Raw genomic sequence first — 17,964 nt, forward strand, 5'->3', positions numbered from 1 at the left:
TAGGTTCTAAGAGTGGCTGGAGCCAGCAAAGACAGGATGCCCTGCATCACAGCAGATTTCCAATGTCCCACAGATCTTCCAGGAAGGACAGGGGTGAGGGGGCTACTGGTGAAACCTAGCCTTCTGAAAACAAGAGAGTCTGCAATGTTATTTTGGAGGCCCAGGATGAACCAGGCCTTGAAAGTGATGTTTTTGTGGAGACAGTGAAGCACAAAATGGTGGATCACCAGCATGACTCTCTTGCACTTGGAGCTCTGGTGGTTGATGATTCCGACAACCGCCTGGTTGTCACACCAGAAGCAAACTGACTTGTTGGCAAAGTCTTCGCTCCAGATATAAATGGCTATCACAATGGGGGGAAATTCCAGAAATGTGAGGTCATGGAGGATTTCTCCCTGAGCCCAATGAGCAGGCCAGTACTCAGTGCACCAGTGGCCTTGGAAGAAAACTCCAAATCCCAGGCTCCCAGCAGCATCTGCGTGTACCTGAAGGCCCTGTCCCAGATCCCATGGGTACTGCTGCAGGGAGACTCTTTTATACTCCTTGAAGAACCCTAGCCACAGGTTGAGGTCCAGTTTGACATCCTCCATGAGGTGGATGTGATGGTGTGCCACCTTTATCCCTGTTGTGATCCTAGTCAGCTGAGCACAAAAGGCTCAGCCCAGTGATATGACTCTGGTTGCTAAATTGAGATGACCCAAAACGGATTGGATTTCCTTTAAGTTGGCCTAAATGTTTGAACAGAGGGCCTGGAGTTTGTCCTCAGGCAGACAGAAAACACCCACCACTGAGTCCAGCTAGATACCAAGGTAAGTAAGGGACCCTCCATTTTCTCAACTGCAATGGGACACCCAGCTCAGCAGTGAGGTTATAGAAAGTGGACAAAAGCTTGGCACAACCAGCACCTCTGGCCTCCCCCAGGAATAGAAAGTCATATAGGTAATGAGTGATGAGAGGGGATGTGGCCCTGAGCTTAACCTCCCACTCAAGGAATGAACTGAAGGCCTTGAAGGCTGCCCAGCTGACAGAGCAACCCATAGGCATGGCCTTGTCAATGTACCATTGGTCCTCAAATTTGAACCCCAAGAGGCAGAAGTCTTAAGGGTGGACAGAGCTGCCTGTGAGGCCCACCAATGAATAATAATAATTACCTCCTTGGAGGTCTTTAAGCAGAGGCTAGATGGCCATCTATTTGGGATGCTTTGATTGGATTTCCTGGATGGCAGGGGGTTGGACTGGATAGCCTGTGCAATCTCTTCCAACTCTATGATTCTATGAATAATAATAATTTTTATTTATATTTTCCTGCCTCTCCCAGATGGATCGAGGTGGGATTACAGTCCGTTAAAATCCATATATCAATAATAAAATAAAATAAAAATAATACAATTAATCTTAAAAATGACTCATCATCAAGTGGTAATGCAGTAGATTCGTATAATGGTCAGAAGGTGTTTCTTACAGGTGGGTCAGGTGGGTAAGCTTGCCGGAAGAGATTTGTCTTTTGGACTTAAGGAGGTAATAAGATGGATCTCTTCCAGGAGACTGTTCCACAATTTTGGAGCAGCTCCTGTGAAAGCTGTCTGGGAGGTCGATATGAGCTGAAAAGGTGATGATGAAATTTGAGAAACTTATACTGAATATAACAATTATTTTTAATTTTAAATCTGTAAAGTTTTGTATTTTTGATATAAATATGATATGTTTGAACTTTGTATGCATTTTGTATGTATTGTTGTTTTATGCAAAGGCCATTGGCCATAAGAAATAAACTTGACTTGGACCTGGACATGAGAGAGATGGATGAGGCTAGGAGTGTGCCTGCAGTGTGGCAGGGAAGGTCATCAGGTTGCCAATTACCTGACAACAGCCTCGCTCCCCTCCACAAGGACAAATGACCCCAAGACACTAAAAGACAAGGGCCCGCACAAGTCAGCATTGGGACAAGACAAACAGAATGCTGAAGTGGTGAGTGCCCAAGCTGTGGAGGAGGAGGAGAAGGTGTAGAGGAAGACTAACAGGGCACTCACAAAGATGAAAGAGAGTGTTCAGGAGGATGGACCCTGCCTTAAACTAACACCTAGTGGCAGGCTTACAAAAAAAGGGCACTCTGAGGTCCTGGTGAGTAGATGTGCTACCCTGTTCTTTGTATGTTTGAGACTTTCACACTTAGGGGAGAGGAGGATCTGGACATTGTTGGCATGGTGAACTCAGGTTGCACCTAATGCCCGATCATGAACTGAGCCTGCAGGTGGAGAAGCTACCCCAGACTATCAAGTTTATCCAAATAAATGCTACAGTTTGTGGTGGCTCCCACAGTGGCCCACACCATAATGTGGGTCTGGACTGGATCCAGTTTCATAACCCCCAAATTGACTAGGTTATGAGGGAGATGAAGTTCAACAAACTACAGTGTTGGGACCACAAAGTGCTTGCAATACAGGCACCAGGCTGGGTGAAACCAAAGGCAGGACCAGACGCAGACATGGCAGTGGTGAGCATGGTGGCCAAGCCTCCCCTAACAAAAGCTGTTGGGATATAGCAACTTCGCATGCTAAGACCTTCTAGTAATGCATGTCTATGGTAGTTTATTGCTTACTAATAACCCCTCCTCATTTCCTGTTTACCCAAAAAGAGCACGCCTCACCTTTTGTCCCTGAAGAAGAATCGTTTACCCTTGCCTTTTGTCCAGAGCTGATGCCTGCATGCTGAGGGAATCTTTCCTAAGATGCATGTAGACTACATTTTCTACCTCATATTTCTTGCAACACGAAGCTAGACCTGTGTATCTCTTCATACACATGATGTTGTAAGTTAATTTGTTTATTTTCACTTTAACCAAGTGACTGAGTTTTGATTGGGGACACGTGGGCTGGGAGATAAGTGGAGCTAGTTAGTTTTCCTGCTCGCCTATATTCTGCTGTGTTTACTCTGATAGTGAGATTAAACAATCTCACCTGCTTTCCTGAGTTTCTAACGAATCTCAAGAAAGAACTATGTTTGACAACAAAAGCAGTTAAAGGCACAAAGTAGCAAAGCCAGAGCCTGGAGCTCACCACCATGGCTGCCAAGTCCATCCTGGCTTTGAAGCAGGCTGAAGAGGTGATCCGGGGCATCCTGATGCAGGTGGTGTACACTGATTTTGGGAACATGATCCTGGTGGTGGTGACCCAGTATGGCAAGATGGGGACCTTCGTCTCCGTCGAGCCCAACATGGTGGTGGACAACGTCAGCAGCCCTTTGCTCACCACCAAAGTACTCCTTGGCAAAGATGAGCCTCTCGTGCACATTTGTGCCAAACATCTCATGACCTCGGTGTCTCAAGAAGCCAGGAATAAGCCCGTTCTCTTAGCCATGGTTTTGAAGGATAAAAGCATGGAGGGGGTCTGGATGCTCCAGGAGATGATCCGTCAATGCTGAATGTGGTGAGACTCTTAATGCCTCCATAGAAGACTTGATCCCTCCTGGATTAGACCTGTCTGGGGTAGGCGTTGGCCTTGTCAGGCGGCCCCAGCGCTTGGACTTATCTTTGCCACGTAGGCAGATTTTTCTTTTTGCTTTCCCCTTGTATTATTATTATTATTATTATTATTATTATTATTATTATTGATTTTTTTAAAAATGAGATGTTAGCACTTGAAAACATCTGGGTAAAATTTGGATATTGCAGGTTTTAATTTCCTAATGTCAATCCATTATTGGCAGATCGTGATGCAATAAACTACTCTGCAAAATCTCCCCCCCCCCCCCAAAAAAAAGCAGTTAAAGACTATTCTGCTCTGGTCAGGCCCCACCTGGAATATTGCATCCAATTCTGGGCACCACAATTTAAAAAGGATGTTGAAAAACTGGAACGTGTCCAAAGGAAGGCGACTAAAATGGTGAAAGGTCTGGAAACCATGTCCTATGAGGAACGACTTAAGGAGCTAGAGATGTTTAGCCTGGAGAAGAGAAGGTTAAGAAGTGATATGATAGCTCTGTTTAAATATTTGAAGGGATGTCATATTGAGGAGGGAACAAGCTTGTTTTCTGCTGCAGTCTTCTTACAGAGGATCCAATATTTTACATCTGATCCTAGCCAACAGGAATGACCTGATTAATGGGGCGCAAGTGGTGGGATCCTTGCGTGGGAGTGATCATGTTCCCCTGGAGTTTGTTATACAGTGGAAAGGGGAAGTCAAACATAGTCAGACACATTCTAGACTTCAGTAAAGCTAATTTCACTAAACATAGGGAAATACTGGGGGTGATCCCATGGTCAGGAATCCTAAAAAAGAAGGAAATTCAGGATGGATGGGAGTTTCTGAATGGGCAGATACTGAAGGCATAATCTGGATAAAAACATATTCCTTGCAAAGAAGCTAGTAAAATGTGGGTTAGACAATACAACAGTTAAATGGATTTGTAATTGGTTGATCGGCCAAACCCAAAGGGTGCTCACCAATGGCTGTTCTTCTTCCTTCATCAAAGGGAAGGCTGGTTTTTATTGTTGATATTTTGGTGATGAATCTTGCCAGGGATTCCGGTCTGGTGGCAACTGAATGAAGACGTAGGTTATCTCTCCAACACAAGAACAGAGCAAAGATCCAAGCACAAGCTTTCGGCTTGCTTGGAAGAGTGCCTGAAGAAACAGCTGCTAGATCAAAGAATCACTCTCCAGCAGTTCACTCCTTAGAGGGCTTTATTACTTTGTTTCAAATAACACGAGCTAATCACTACTATACAAAAACTCTTACCAACCGACATACCACACTATCTCAAACTCCCACAATTCCACAGCACAGCGTTTTTGCTTATATACAGAGCCCAGCCTCCTTCTATACAAGTTGTTATGCACCATAGACACCAATCCCTCTTCAGACTGAAGACATAGCATATTTACATTTAGTCCAGGTCAGTTGACCTAGAGCCTCCAGCTGCTGCTCTGGACTCCAGCTGTAGCCAATTTAGGCTTCTGCAATCATTGCCACATCTGAACATTTTCACCTTCAATACATTAACATTTATGTGTCTACTTTGCTTGGGTAAGAGCTTAAAATTTTAAAGTGTGAGCCATTTCTTTTGGTCACTGGGAGGAGGAAGAGCTAGAAGCCTCATTCCATATAACTGCTGGTAGAGGACTACCAGAGCATTCTCTGCAAAAAAGGGAAGACTGTTTTTTCTGTGTCCACTTTGCTTGGGTAAGAGCTTGAATTTTAAAGTGTGAGCCATTTCTTTTGGTCACTGGGAGGAGGAAAACCTAGATGTCATAACTGCTGGTAGAGGCGCATGCCTAATGGCACACATTTTTTTCTTTTCACATTCATTTTTATTTTTTATAATCAAGGAGCGTTTGGAGTACAGAGGATAAGTCACCTGGGCACAGTGTTGGAGGACATCTACTTCAATTTTACACTTTTCTGTTCACTACTCCCTTAAGGGGCGTGTGGGGATTTGCTCAGAGGAAGTGTGTCAGAAACTGGCCTCTGGAAGGAGCTGGTAGCTAGGAGCTCTATACATAACGATAGTCCCAGTTGATTGAGCTCACTAACAGAGTTTGGGGACAAAGGCCAGGCCCACAGGGGCTCTTTACACTGGTGTTTAACAGGGGAAGCCTACAGTCTTGTTTCAGTGCCTCCTTAAGACTTCTGAGTATGGATACTGAGAGACCAGTTGCAGACACCTGCAACACTTGTGGGATGTTTGTCTTCTTGCCTACAGATGTGGGGAACTTCACCTTCAATAAGTGAAAGTTGGTAGTGCTCTTAGAAGAGAAAGTACAGCAGCTGGAGGCCCAGGTAGCTACACTTCAGCATCATAGGGAGCAAGAGGTTTTCCTGACCAGAAGGGACCAGATGGTTCTGGACAGGAAACAGACAGAGGAAGGTGCTGGAGAGGAGGAGGCCATGGACTGCTGGCAAGGGATGGGTTGCATCTCATGCCAGTTGGCAGAAACGTTTTTGACAACAGTCTCAAGAATTTGATCAGGAGGGCTTTAAACTGAGTTATGTGGCAGAGGAAAGCAAAAGGGCTGTAGAAAACCATCAAACTGTCATAGAGAAAACAAGGCAAACAGTGCAAAGACCCAACAGTGGGAAACAAAAAAAGTTGCACAGGCAGCAAGTAGGGAGGACCCATGGTCTAAGATGCCTCTACCCTAATCCACAGAGCATGGGGAATAAGCAAGATGAAGTTGAACTCCTAGCACAGCAAAGCCCATATGATTTAATAGGCATCACTGAAACCTGGTGGGATGAGTCTCATGAGTGGAATGTAGGAATACAGGGATATAACCTTTTCAAGAGAAATAGTCCAAACAGGAAAGGAGGAGGAATAGCATTATATGTCAGGGATATTTACACCAGTAAAGAGATCCAGGACATCAATCCTGGAAGCCAGGTGGAGGGCATCTGGATAAAAATTAAAGGTGGGGAAACAACAGTGATGTTATTGTAGGAGTCTACTACAGACTCCAAGTCAGATGGAGGAATTGGGTGATGTCTTTCTAGAACAGATGACCACACACTCAGAAAGGAGAGATGGAGTAGTGATGGGTGACTTCAACTATGCTGATATTTGTTGGAATTCAAACTCAGCAAAATCTTCAAGGTCTAGCAAATTCTTCACTTGCCTTGAAGACAATTTCATTGTCCAAAAAGTGGAAGAAGCAACAAGGGAGTCAGCTATTTTAGAACTGATCCTAACCAACAGGGTGACTTGGTTAGTGGGGTGCAAGTGGTGGGATCCTTAGATGGGAGTGACCATGTACTCCTGGAGTTCGTTTTACAATAGACAGGAGAAGCCAGGCATAGTCTGACACACATTCTAGACACACATTCTAGACTTTAGGAAAGCTGATTTTAGTAAACAGAGAAATACTGGGGTGATCCCATGGTCAGGAATACTAAAAGAGGAGTTCAAGACAGATGGGAGTTTCTCAAAAGGCACAATTTCAAACAGTTCCAATAAGGGAAAAAAAAAAATAGAGGTGTCTCAAGAAACCAGGATGGATGACTAAATAACTTTAAACTGAGCTAAGTTTTAAATGGAACATGTATAAGAAATGGAAAAATGAGAAAATCACCTAAGAGGAATTCAAACAAATAGCGAGCACCTGTAAGGGTAGAGTCAGAAAAGCCAAAGCGCAGAATGAACTGAGGCATGCTAGAGAGGTTAAGAACAACAAAAAGGCCTTTTAAGGGTATGTCCGGAGCAAAAGGAAGATGAGGGAAATGGTAGGGTCACTGTGTGGAGAAGATTGAAAAATGCTAACAGGGGACAGAGAAAAGGCAGTATTACTCATCACCTTTTTTGTTTCACTGTTCTCAGAAAAGGCAAAGAGTGCTCAACCTGAGGATAATGGAGCAGAGGACAGAGTAGCTGAATTTCAGCACAGAGTAAGTAAGGATATAGTTCAGGAATACCTTGTTAATCTAAATGGATATAAGTCTCGAAAACCAGATGGACTATATCCAAGGGTATTAAAAGAACTGGCAAATGTAATATCGTAACCATTTGCAATAATCTTTGAGAACTCCTGGAGAACAGGAGAAGTCCCAGCAGATTGGAGGAGTGCAGATGTTGTCCCCGTCTTCAAAAAAGGGAAAAAAGAGAATCCCAACAATTACCGTCCAGTTAGTTTGACATCAATACCAGGATAGATTCTGGAGCAGATCATTAAACAGCTTGATAAATGAAGGGAATGCCATAGATATAGTATATCAGTAAGACCTTTGACAGGGTTCCCCACGACATTCTTGTAAACAAATGTGGGTTTAAATAGTAACTAGGCATTACAGGGTTACTGTGAGCCATAATGATTAGGCATTTAAAGAGAAAGTGACATCAAAAAGATAGTCAACAAGTGCTGTAAAGTAGAATGCTGCCAGTCTGAAAAGTCACTCAGGCAGGGTGGTGGGATTCTTTGTGACACCAGAGGCAGAAGCAAGACCTAGTAGGCCTCATGGAACCTTTGCTAGAGTAGGGACAAGTATTTTACCTCAGAGTGGGTTGTTACTAGTGTGGATGGTGGATGGTGTCGATGTATATATTGTTGTACACAGTGGAACTTCTAAGAATAAAAGCCTCATCTGATCTGAGAGAAGTTTACAGTGTCTCTTTGCTCATTAAGAAAGGGAGAAATGTTTCTCCAGCTCACGAGCTGCTGACTACAGTAACAAAGGTGGAAAATCTGGTGCCAAACATTGATGTGTTGCCTCACGTGCTGCGCAACATCAAAAGCGTTTTAACAGTTTCAATCTTACTTTCCAGGTTTTTTCCCATTCTGCCTACATATTTGGTCTTCAAATGTCTTGGGCCCATCTTACCATGTAGTTCTTAAATGATTCATCCTCTAACTCCATATGCATCAGATATTTATATAATTTAGAGATTAGATGTTGATTAATCCTTAATATTAAATGCCCAAATTCTGAGTCTTCTGTTTCCAAACCAAATAATTTTTTTATTGATTTTAAATTTCTTCATAATCTGTCTATATAGGAACCAGTTGCATTGGAGGCCATCTTCTATAGGTTCTGCCATTGTTTTCATATCATAGTCACCGTTGTCCATAATAATCAGATGTTCATATGTTACCCAGGTATATGCTTTGATTTGTTCTCTTTTACAGACGGCCCCATTTACAGATGTCCATTTTGGTATTCTTTTTACTGATCTGGGTTTGTATTTCAGCCATATTTGAGCAGTGATTTTCTTATATAGTGATTATTAAAATCACTGTTTAACTTGATTTTATCATATATTAGGTAGGCATGCCAACTAAATTTAATCTCTGGGCCTTCCAGTTGTAATAACCTTTTGTTTTTTATTCTTATCCACTCTTTAAGCTATTCCATGCAGTATGCATGATGATAAATTTTTAAATTTGGCAGTCCTAAGCCTCCATTGTCTTTACTATCTTGTAAGATCTTGGTTTTGATTCTTGTCCCCCCCCCCCCATTCCATATATATTTAGATATTTCTTTTTCTAATTCTTTGATTAGAGTGTTGTTATTTATAATCGGTATTGTCTGGAATAGAAATATTAGCCTTAGCAGGACATTCATTTTCATCAAATATATTTTCCCTAATAACTATAAATTACCTTTGACCATCATTGTAAATCATTTTTAATCTTTGACCATGTCCAGCCATAGTTATTTTTAAATAGTTCTGAGTTTTTCATTGTTAGTTGAATTCCGAGATATCTTGCTTTTTTTCCCAACTTGAAATCTGATATTTTTTCTATTTTTTCTTTCTTCTGTATATTCATTGTCAGGACTTTTTTTTTTCTTTCTATATTTTTAATCCTGCTTATTGACCGTACTGTTTCATTATCTCTATCAGATGTTGGATACTTTCTACAGTTTCGGATAACGAGATCAGTACGTCATCAGAGTATGCCCTTATTTTATATTCAAAAGATCTAATCTTTACACCTTTTACTTTCTCTTATTCCCTTATTCTATTATTTAAGATCTCTAGTGTGCTTATAAGCAGAAGTGGTGACAAAGGGCAACCTTGTCAGGTTACCTTATATATATTACAAATATCCGTAGTTTCACCATTAACCAAGACCCTTGCTTGTTGTGAAGTCGAAGGCTTTCATGGCCGGCATCCATAGTTTTTGTGGGTTTTTTGGGGCTATGTGGCCATGTTCTAGAAGAGTTTATTCCTGACGTTTCGCCAACATCTGTGGCTGGCATCTTCAGTTTGTTGTTTTAAAACAAATAAATAACTTTAATAGATAAATACATAACAAACTAAATCCTATTCTAACTGGTGTTAATATAGCAGGAAGAGACAGTTAACCTCACTCAGAGATGATTGTTACTCCATCTTAGACTGAGAGGAGACAGTTACTGTACTGAGAGGATACTGGAGCTTAGCGCACAGCAAAATAAAGCGACTTACTGCTCCTGAATTCAAGCCAAATTCAGGCTGCCCCCTGTGTTATCGCATGGCTTTTATCCCCAAAACCACCACCTGTGTATAGCCCGGCTCCAATACTGGTCCCTGAACTGAAAGTATTGGAGCTGGGCTGCACTCAGATGGCAGTTTTAGGGACAAAAGCCATGCAATAACACCAGGAGACAGCCCAAATTTGGCTTGAATTCGGGAGCGGTAAGTCACTTTATTTTGCTGTATGTTAAGCTCCCCTGTGTAGAACCTTGAGACAGTGTCTGTTAAACAGCCTCCAAGACTGAGTGACAGGAGTCACATGCATAGATAGAATGAGATAGATAGAGGGAAGTCCCTGTCTAAGGAGGGAAAGGAGAATGCAATACATAAAATTTCCAACAACTTAAGTCTCCAGGATCAGATGAACTACATTCAAGGGTACTGAAAGAACTGACAAATGTAATCTCAGAGTCATTGGCAATAATCTTTCAGAAGTCCTGGAGAACAGAAGTCCCAACAAACTGAAAGAGGGCAAACATAGTCTCTATGTTAAAAAAAAAAAAGGAGGTGGGGAATCCCAACAATGATTGCTCAGTTAGTTTGACATCAATACCAGGAAAGATTCTAGAGCAGATCATTTAGATGGGGATGACATAATCACAAAAAGTCAACATGGCTTTCTAAAATGGTGAAGGGCCTGGAAACCATGCCCTATGAGAAGAGGCTTAGGATACTGAGTATGTAACGTGGTGAAGAGAAGGTTAAGACGTGATATGATAGCCCTGTTTAAAGATTTTAAGGGATGTTATATTGAGGCTGGAGCAAGCTTATTTTCTACTACTCAGAAACGAGAGTAGGACATGGAACAATAGATGCAAGCTACAGGAAAAGAGATTCCACCTCAAAATTAGGAGAAACTTCCTGACAGTATGAATTGTTAAACAGTGGTACACATTCCCTCAGAGAGTGATGGAGTCTCCTTCTGTAGAGGTCTTTAAACAGAGGCTGTATCTTTTGGGGGTGCTTTGATTGTGAGTTTCTGCATGGCAGGGCATTGGACTGGATGGCCTTTGTGGTCTCTTCCAGCTCTATGATTATATAATTCTATGATTCTAAGTCCCTATGACCTTTGAGCATATTTTTTCTTGCACTGGAAATTAATGCTATACAGTGGGTCCTCCTTATATGCAGATTTGCCAAGCACGGATTTGAGCATATGCACATGGCAAACCCAGAAATTGTTCCCAATGGTGGCGCGTGTGCATGCGTGCCACCATTAGGGACAAAGGTCCCTCTCCTCCCCTCCTCTCCTCTCCAACTCTTTCCCCCCCCTCTCTTGTTCCTTCCCTACTTACCTTTTCCTTGCCACCGCCACAGAACCTCCTTTTCTCTGCCACCGCCCCCACTTTGGCCTCCTTGCCGCCACGGCTGGGGGAATGGCCAGGTGGGGGTTTTGGAGGCCAAGAAGCCTCCAGCCCACCACCTGGCCCTTCTGTGGAGGTGGTGGTGGCAGCAGAGAGGAGGCGGAGGAGCAGTGCAAGAGGCCTCCTTGCCACGTGGAAGGGCCGGATGGTGGTCTGGAGCAGCGGTGGTGGGGGCATGTAGGCCTAGGTGGTGAGGAGGCCTCTGGCGCTGTTTCTGTGCCTCCTCTCTGCCACCACCACCTCCATGGAAAGACTGGGTGGTGGCTCGAATGCCTCTAGGCATCCAGGAGCAGCAACCGGCCTTTCTGTGGAGGTGGCGGCAGCGGAGAGGAGTCCGAGGAGCAGCAGCAGAGGCCTCCTTGGCCTCCTCTCCACCGCCGCCACTGGCACCTCTGCACAGGGGCAGGATGGCAGGCTGGAGGCCTCTTGGCCTCCAACACCCCCACCCTGCCCTTCCACAGTGGCACTGGTGGCGAGGAGGCCTCTGGTGCTGTTGCTCCGCTGCCTTGGCCTCCTCACTGCCATGACTGTGGCGGTGGCAGCGGAGAGGAGGTGGAGGAGCAGTGCCAGAGGCCTCCTCGCCCTCCTCTCTGTCGCCGCTGCCACATCTGCACAAGGGCCGGGTGGGGCTATTGGAGGCCAAGAAGCCTCTAGCCTGCCACCCGACCCTTGCATAAAGGCAGCCGAGGTGGCGAGGAGGCCTCTGGCACTGCTCCTCCACCTCCTCTCCGCCGCCACTGCCACCTCCGCAGAAGGGCCAGGTGGCAGGCTGGAGGCTTCTTGGCCTCCATAACCACCACCCAGCCTTTCCCCTGGCTGTGGCAGCGAGGAGGATGAGGTGGAGGCGGCAGCGAAGAGGAGGTTCTGCGGTGGTGGTGAGGAAAAGTTAAGTAGGGAGGGAGGGAAAGACCTGGGGAAGAGAGGAGGGGAGGAGAGGGACCTTTCTCCCCAACGGTGGCACGTGTGCACGAGCACCACTGTTGGGGACAATGGACTTGAGCATACGCAGATTTTGGTATACGCGGGGGAGGGGTCTGGAACGGATCCCCCACGTATACCAAGGGCCGACTGTAGTTCTAAAATTAGTCCAGTCTTTTGTGGATGGGGCTGTACATTGATCATTTCCAATCTGTTGGCTACTGTTATATAATATATATTGGTTAACACTGGGATTGATTCTGTTAGTGTGGTTTGTAGCAGGTCAAGTGGGACATCGTCTGATTCTGGTGATTTATTCTTCCCTATTTCTCTGAGTGCTGTTTGCACTTTGTTTTCTAAACTTTGGCCTTGGCCCTCATGTAGTTCATTCATTTTTTCATCTTTTTTATACACATATGTATAATAGATATTATATGCATATACAGACAAACACACAATTTTTGCTTATGGTTATGCCTAGTGGTAGCCTGTGCTTTGCATATACAGCATGGGGATAATAACGCAAGCCTAGTTTACATGGTTGCTGTAAGCATCCCTGAGTGAGATAATTCATGTGGAATACTTTGGATTCCGAAATGCCCTCTATAACTGCTAAGCATTATTAATAATGTGTAAAGAAATTGCTGCAATCCCTTTGACTAATAAACCTTTTGATCTCTAGTGCCTGTGGTCATCAGATCAGAGAAGGGAGCTATACAAGGGCTTGAACTGTTTAGTTGACAAGCTTTTTGCATTATTTATAGAATTTGTTCCTTCTCTTACTAAATATTTAATTAGTATTCTGTCCTGTGAATAATGTGCCATAAGGAAACAGTGTACATAATCTTAATGGGTGCATGTGTGTCTGTGTACCAGTGCTAAGCACAATGGGTTTGAGTCAATGTGAACAATGAATCATATCAGCTTAAATGCTTGGCTTGTTTTATGTCCATAGATTTCAAGTCTGAACACAAATATTTTAGGTTCTCCATGTAGTGTCTGTAGTTTGAGTTATATGTTGCAAACCTCAGTGAATCTGATTGCAACAATGATTCTATTGGCTTTGTAGTTTTGAAAATAAAACCACGTATCTCTTTTTAAAATAGAGGAGAATCTAGTTCCCATCTCAAACCACACAGTGTTGCAGTCTGGAGACATTTTTGTTGGCTTTCATTGGAAAAGAGGTCAGTGTGATGAATGTAAAATATTGTGTGGTGTGACAGAGAGTGTAGCAGATGGGGCTGTATGGTTTTTAAGCTATTTCTGCCCTGTCCTCTACCTCTTTCACTAGATTTGTCAGGACTTCATCATGGTCAATCAGTTTGGCTGGCTGGCTGGCAGGCTGGCTGGCAGGCAGGCAGGCAGCTGCTTCACAATCATAAGACTGTGAACAATTGGGCAATGAGTTCAGGTGGGTGGCTAGCAGGTTAATAAAGCAGCTAGGGCAATCAGGTGGCTGGCAGTTCCAGAAGGCTGGCAGAATGTTTGACTGGCTGGAGGGTGGATGGGTAGGTGGCCTGGCAGCAAACAGGTGATTGGGTAACTGGCAGGTCAGTCAGGTGGCTAATGGAAGATCGTGTAGCTGGCAGGCTGATCAGTGATTGGTGTGTAGTGTGGGCCAGAGGGCATAATGGCAGGACTCATTGCTGTGTCACTGGGCCTCTAGTGGTTCATACGTTTTTGCAGGCCCAATAAGGTAGCTGAGCAGTTCAGCAGTTAGGATCGTGAACTGCTTATGACTCTTTTATAGGTCTCAAATTAGGCCTTTCTCAAGAACCCTTTTAATATAGGCCCTGACTGAGCTCTGGTTAGGCCCATAAGTCTTAACTAGGCCTGGGTTGGCTTTTAGACCTCAGCTCAGACTCCCACCCACCCTGGTTATTGGTAGGCCACTGTGGGGACTTTGGATTTGTAGGTCCTATCTGCACCTTCATAGAATCATAGAATCATAGAGTTGGAAGAGAGCATAAGGGCCATCAAATCCAACCACCAGCCATGCAGAACTGACAATCAAAGCATCCATGACAGATGGTTATCCAGCCTCTGTTTAAAGACCCGCAAAGAAGGTCTGCCTTAGTGTGCCTTGCAGACTTGTTCTGTATGTTGGGGGCAGTGTAGGGCCCTTTGGGATCAATGAGGTCAATAACTATCATTAGGCCTTAGTGCCTAGTAGGTTCCATTAGGCCAGATAGACCCTGGCTAGTGGAAGGCCTGTAGGCTAGTGCAAGGTCCCTAGGCCTCAGTTGGGCCTTAGTAGTGTTACCGAGTATGGATTTATATAAAATTTTGGGTGCCATGCGGTCTGAAGATATGATCCCTGACTAGCCCCACGGCAAGCCGCCATTAACCTAAAGGCGAGCAGACCATGTAGACAGCTGCCTTGCCAAGGCATAGTCTCAGATAAAGATAGAATTAAAATCTTCCAGAAGTAGTTTTGGGAGTTGCAAAACCAGATTCACAAGGGCCAGCAAGAGGAAGACAATAGATGTGGCTTCCTTCTTAATGAGCCAGTGATTAACTTAATGGCTCGGCCATCAAGGTAGCTGCTCTCCTGAAAGGTGTCAGACCTCATGCATTGTACCACTATTGTATAGCTTTCAGCTTAAGACAAAGCCCAAGCAATCAACGCCTTTGTCTCGCAGGCAGCCATCGCCTAAGGGCCTGTTTAGTCCTATATAAGGTCTGAGCTTTCAGCTCCTTTTTGGGCTTTTGAGCATAAAGTTGTTTGAGCCTGAGATTCCAAAGAGCATCCTTGCTCCTCTGAAATCACTGAGCGAAGCCAAGCTCACTATTACCGGGCCTCCAGTTGGCATTGCCCACCGGAACTCAGCTCTTAAGCCACTGCGGCCGCTCTTTCCTTTCCCTTTCCATGGCTGTGATCCACCATCCATCCTACATTGCATCCAACTTCCTGGAGAAGACGTCTAAGGCAATATTCCCAATGGTGCCTCTCTCTTTTCCTTCCTTTACTCCCTGAACTTACCCCTCCTCGCTATACCATTGAATGTGTGTGTGCGTGTTAAAATATATTTCTATTTGTATTGAAAATGTTCAGATGTGTCAATGGTGAACTAAAGTTTAAAATGGTTCCTGTTGAAGGCCAGGAAGTCTAGGCCTGGAAGAACAAGTGTTCAAGGATGAACGATGTACACAAAATATAAGCATAATATGTTGTTGTTATACTCTTGTGTTGCATGGTGACTTCATGGGAAAGAGGTGTGTCCACTTGGTGGGAAAGTTGATCTTTTGAGAGAACAAAGACTGATGCCATGTTCAGGTTTTTTTTCCCTTCTAGTATGGACTCTGAAAGAGAATAGATGTATAATAGTCTGCTGTGAATGTGTAAATAGCAACAAAGTCAATAAACCCTCATTTGCATAAAAATCTGTGTTGAAGTTATTGTTCCTGAGTTCCAGAGAAGACTGCATCTGTTCCAGTTGGTACCAGTTCAGAACCACCGGGCAAGCGACATCACCCATAACAAAGAGTTTTTCTAACAGTGCGTGTGTGATCCCTTTTTGTTGTGTGACTTTAATAAATGTTTATAATTTAATTGCACCTCATTGGTATCTGAGCCTCTTTCTCTTGGGGGTTGACCAGGCAACCTCTGGTATACATATAGGGACATGATCCTGTGTGTGCATTGTTAGGACACGCCTCTTGTATTTGAGCTAATTAAAATTCCCCTAATTCGATCCTTCCTAACAGTAGGCTTGTAGGCCCTTCCAGACCTGTAAGCCTAACTGAGGAGTGCTTCTACAGTACCCACTAGTATGACGGATACCAATAGTGGTCCTGATTTACCAAGAAGTGGGTTACATATGCAACCAGGTTTAGCATGGGCTTCAGTGGGCTCCTTAGTCCAGTTATCCTCTTGGTAAAGTTACTCAGCCGTGGCAAGTTGGGAATTGGGGAGCTAATGTACTTTCCTCCCGACGTAATTATAATACAGTGCCTTGACACCAGTTCACTTCATGCATATGAGGATGTAGACCAAGTCTACAAAAGCTTATGCTATAACACCTTTCACACGGTTAGTCTCAAAGGTGCTATAATATCCCATTACAATACAGTGCCTTTTGGAAATCTTTATGGGGAGCACACATTGGCCTGTTACAGACTGCCAAAATAAAGCTGCTTCGGGTCTCTTTGGAGGTATGCTGTTTAAATGATGCATGCATCCTAAGAATCCTGAAGCTGCACCAAAGCTGCACTCCAGTGCTTAGGAATGAAGTGTGGCTTTGGCGCGACCTCCGGACTCTTAGGACCCATGCATCATTTAAATAGCATACCTCCAAAGAGACCCGAAGCAGCTTTATTTTGGTAGTCTGTAACAGGCCATTCTCTATGTGAGATCACCATTTACAGAGCATAAGGAATGATAAACTGTCAGGTGAATGCTTTGATGGGTTCTCCCTGCTTTATCAAGAGTTAGAGAAAAAGTACAAGATGGATGACAAGGAAAATAAAAAGCTGTGAAAGCATAAGCTTGATAGAACTTGGCAAACTAGTTACCTAGGTTCTTAATCATAGAATCATAAAATTGTAGAGTTGGAAGAGACCACAAGGGCCATCCAGTCCAACCCCCTGCAATGCAGGAATTCTCAATCAAAGCATATCCTACAGATGGCCATCAAGCCTCTGTTTAAAGACTTGCAAGGAGGGAGCATCCACCACACTCCGAGGAAGTGTGTTCCACTGTCAAACAGCCTTTACTGTCAGAAAGTTCCTCCTAATGTTCAGGTGGAATCTCTTTTGCTGTAGCTTGCATCCATTGTTCCGGGTCCTGTTCTCTGGAGCAGCAGAAAACAAGCTTGTTCCCTCCTCAATATGGCATCCCTTGAAATATTTAAACCTCTTAAGCTTCTCTTCTCCAGGCTAAACATCCTCAGCTCCCTATGTCATTTCTCATAGGACATGGTTTCCAGACCCTTCATCATTTTAGTCACCCTTTTTTGGACACGCTCCAGTTTCTCAATGTCCTTTTTGAATTGTGGTGCCCAGAACTGGACACAATATTCCAGGTTGGGCCTGACCAAAGCAGGATACAGTGGCACTGTTACTTCTCTTGATTTAGACACTGTACATTTATTGATGCAGCTTAGAATTGTGTTGGTCTTTTTAGCATGGCCCAGCAGGAGGCTGCTGAGACAGCTCCACCTCCATTGCAACTCCCTGCTCCTCAACTGGAAGGATTGCTCTTGCTGGGGGCTCCTGGGGCCCAACCCCTTCCTCCACGACCCTGGGGACAGCCCTGCCTCTTCCACTCTGCTCCCTACGTACCCTTCTGTGTCTCGTGCCACCCTGCCCTCCCCTCATGATCTCCACCATCTGCCCCATCAGAGCAGTCTGCGCTTCCAAGGTGGTGTTGAGTCGCATGTTCTGTTGGTCTGACCTATCTATTGCTCTCTCCTGGTTCTGAAGGGCTCTTTCCTGGCTCTGAACGGCCCTCTCTTCAAATTCCAGTAGCCTTTGCATGATCTCCCTGTGGGACTGTCTGTCCCTCTCCCTTTCCTCAGAGGCTCGCTGCCCCTGCTCCACCAGTGCTGTCATGTGCTCTGCTGAGCAAGCCTTGAGCTGATCCACAGCCGCCACAGTTCTAGTAGCTGCTGACGGACGCACCCTCTTCTGCTTGGTCGCAAGCCGTTCCTCTGCTGACATGGCAGCTTTGGGATTAGCTGGAGGTGGTTCTTCTTCTTCTTCTTCTTCTTCTTCTTCTTCTTCTTCTTCTTCTTCTTCT

General features: G+C 44.5%; 1 protein-coding gene across 1 annotated transcript; it reads left to right on the forward strand.

The window, feature by feature from the left end:
- Positions 1-3,060: 3,060 nt before the first annotated feature.
- Positions 3,061-3,420, forward strand: LOC121932392 (proteasome assembly chaperone 3-like). The gene has a single exon (XM_042470978.1). The coding sequence runs from the start codon at positions 3,061-3,063 to the stop codon at positions 3,418-3,420; it is 360 nt and encodes a 119-aa protein (XP_042326912.1).
- The last annotated feature ends 14,544 nt before the right edge of the window (positions 3,421-17,964 follow it).

Source organism: Sceloporus undulatus, chromosome 6 (assembly GCF_019175285.1).
Source record: "Sceloporus undulatus isolate JIND9_A2432 ecotype Alabama chromosome 6, SceUnd_v1.1, whole genome shotgun sequence".
NCBI lineage: Eukaryota > Metazoa > Chordata > Lepidosauria > Squamata > Phrynosomatidae > Sceloporus > Sceloporus undulatus.

Coding starts and splice junctions, on each gene's coding strand:
- LOC121932392 (XM_042470978.1), top strand. CDS start 3,061: ATGGCTGCCAAGTCCATCCTGGCTTTGAAGCAGGCTGAAGAGGTGATC.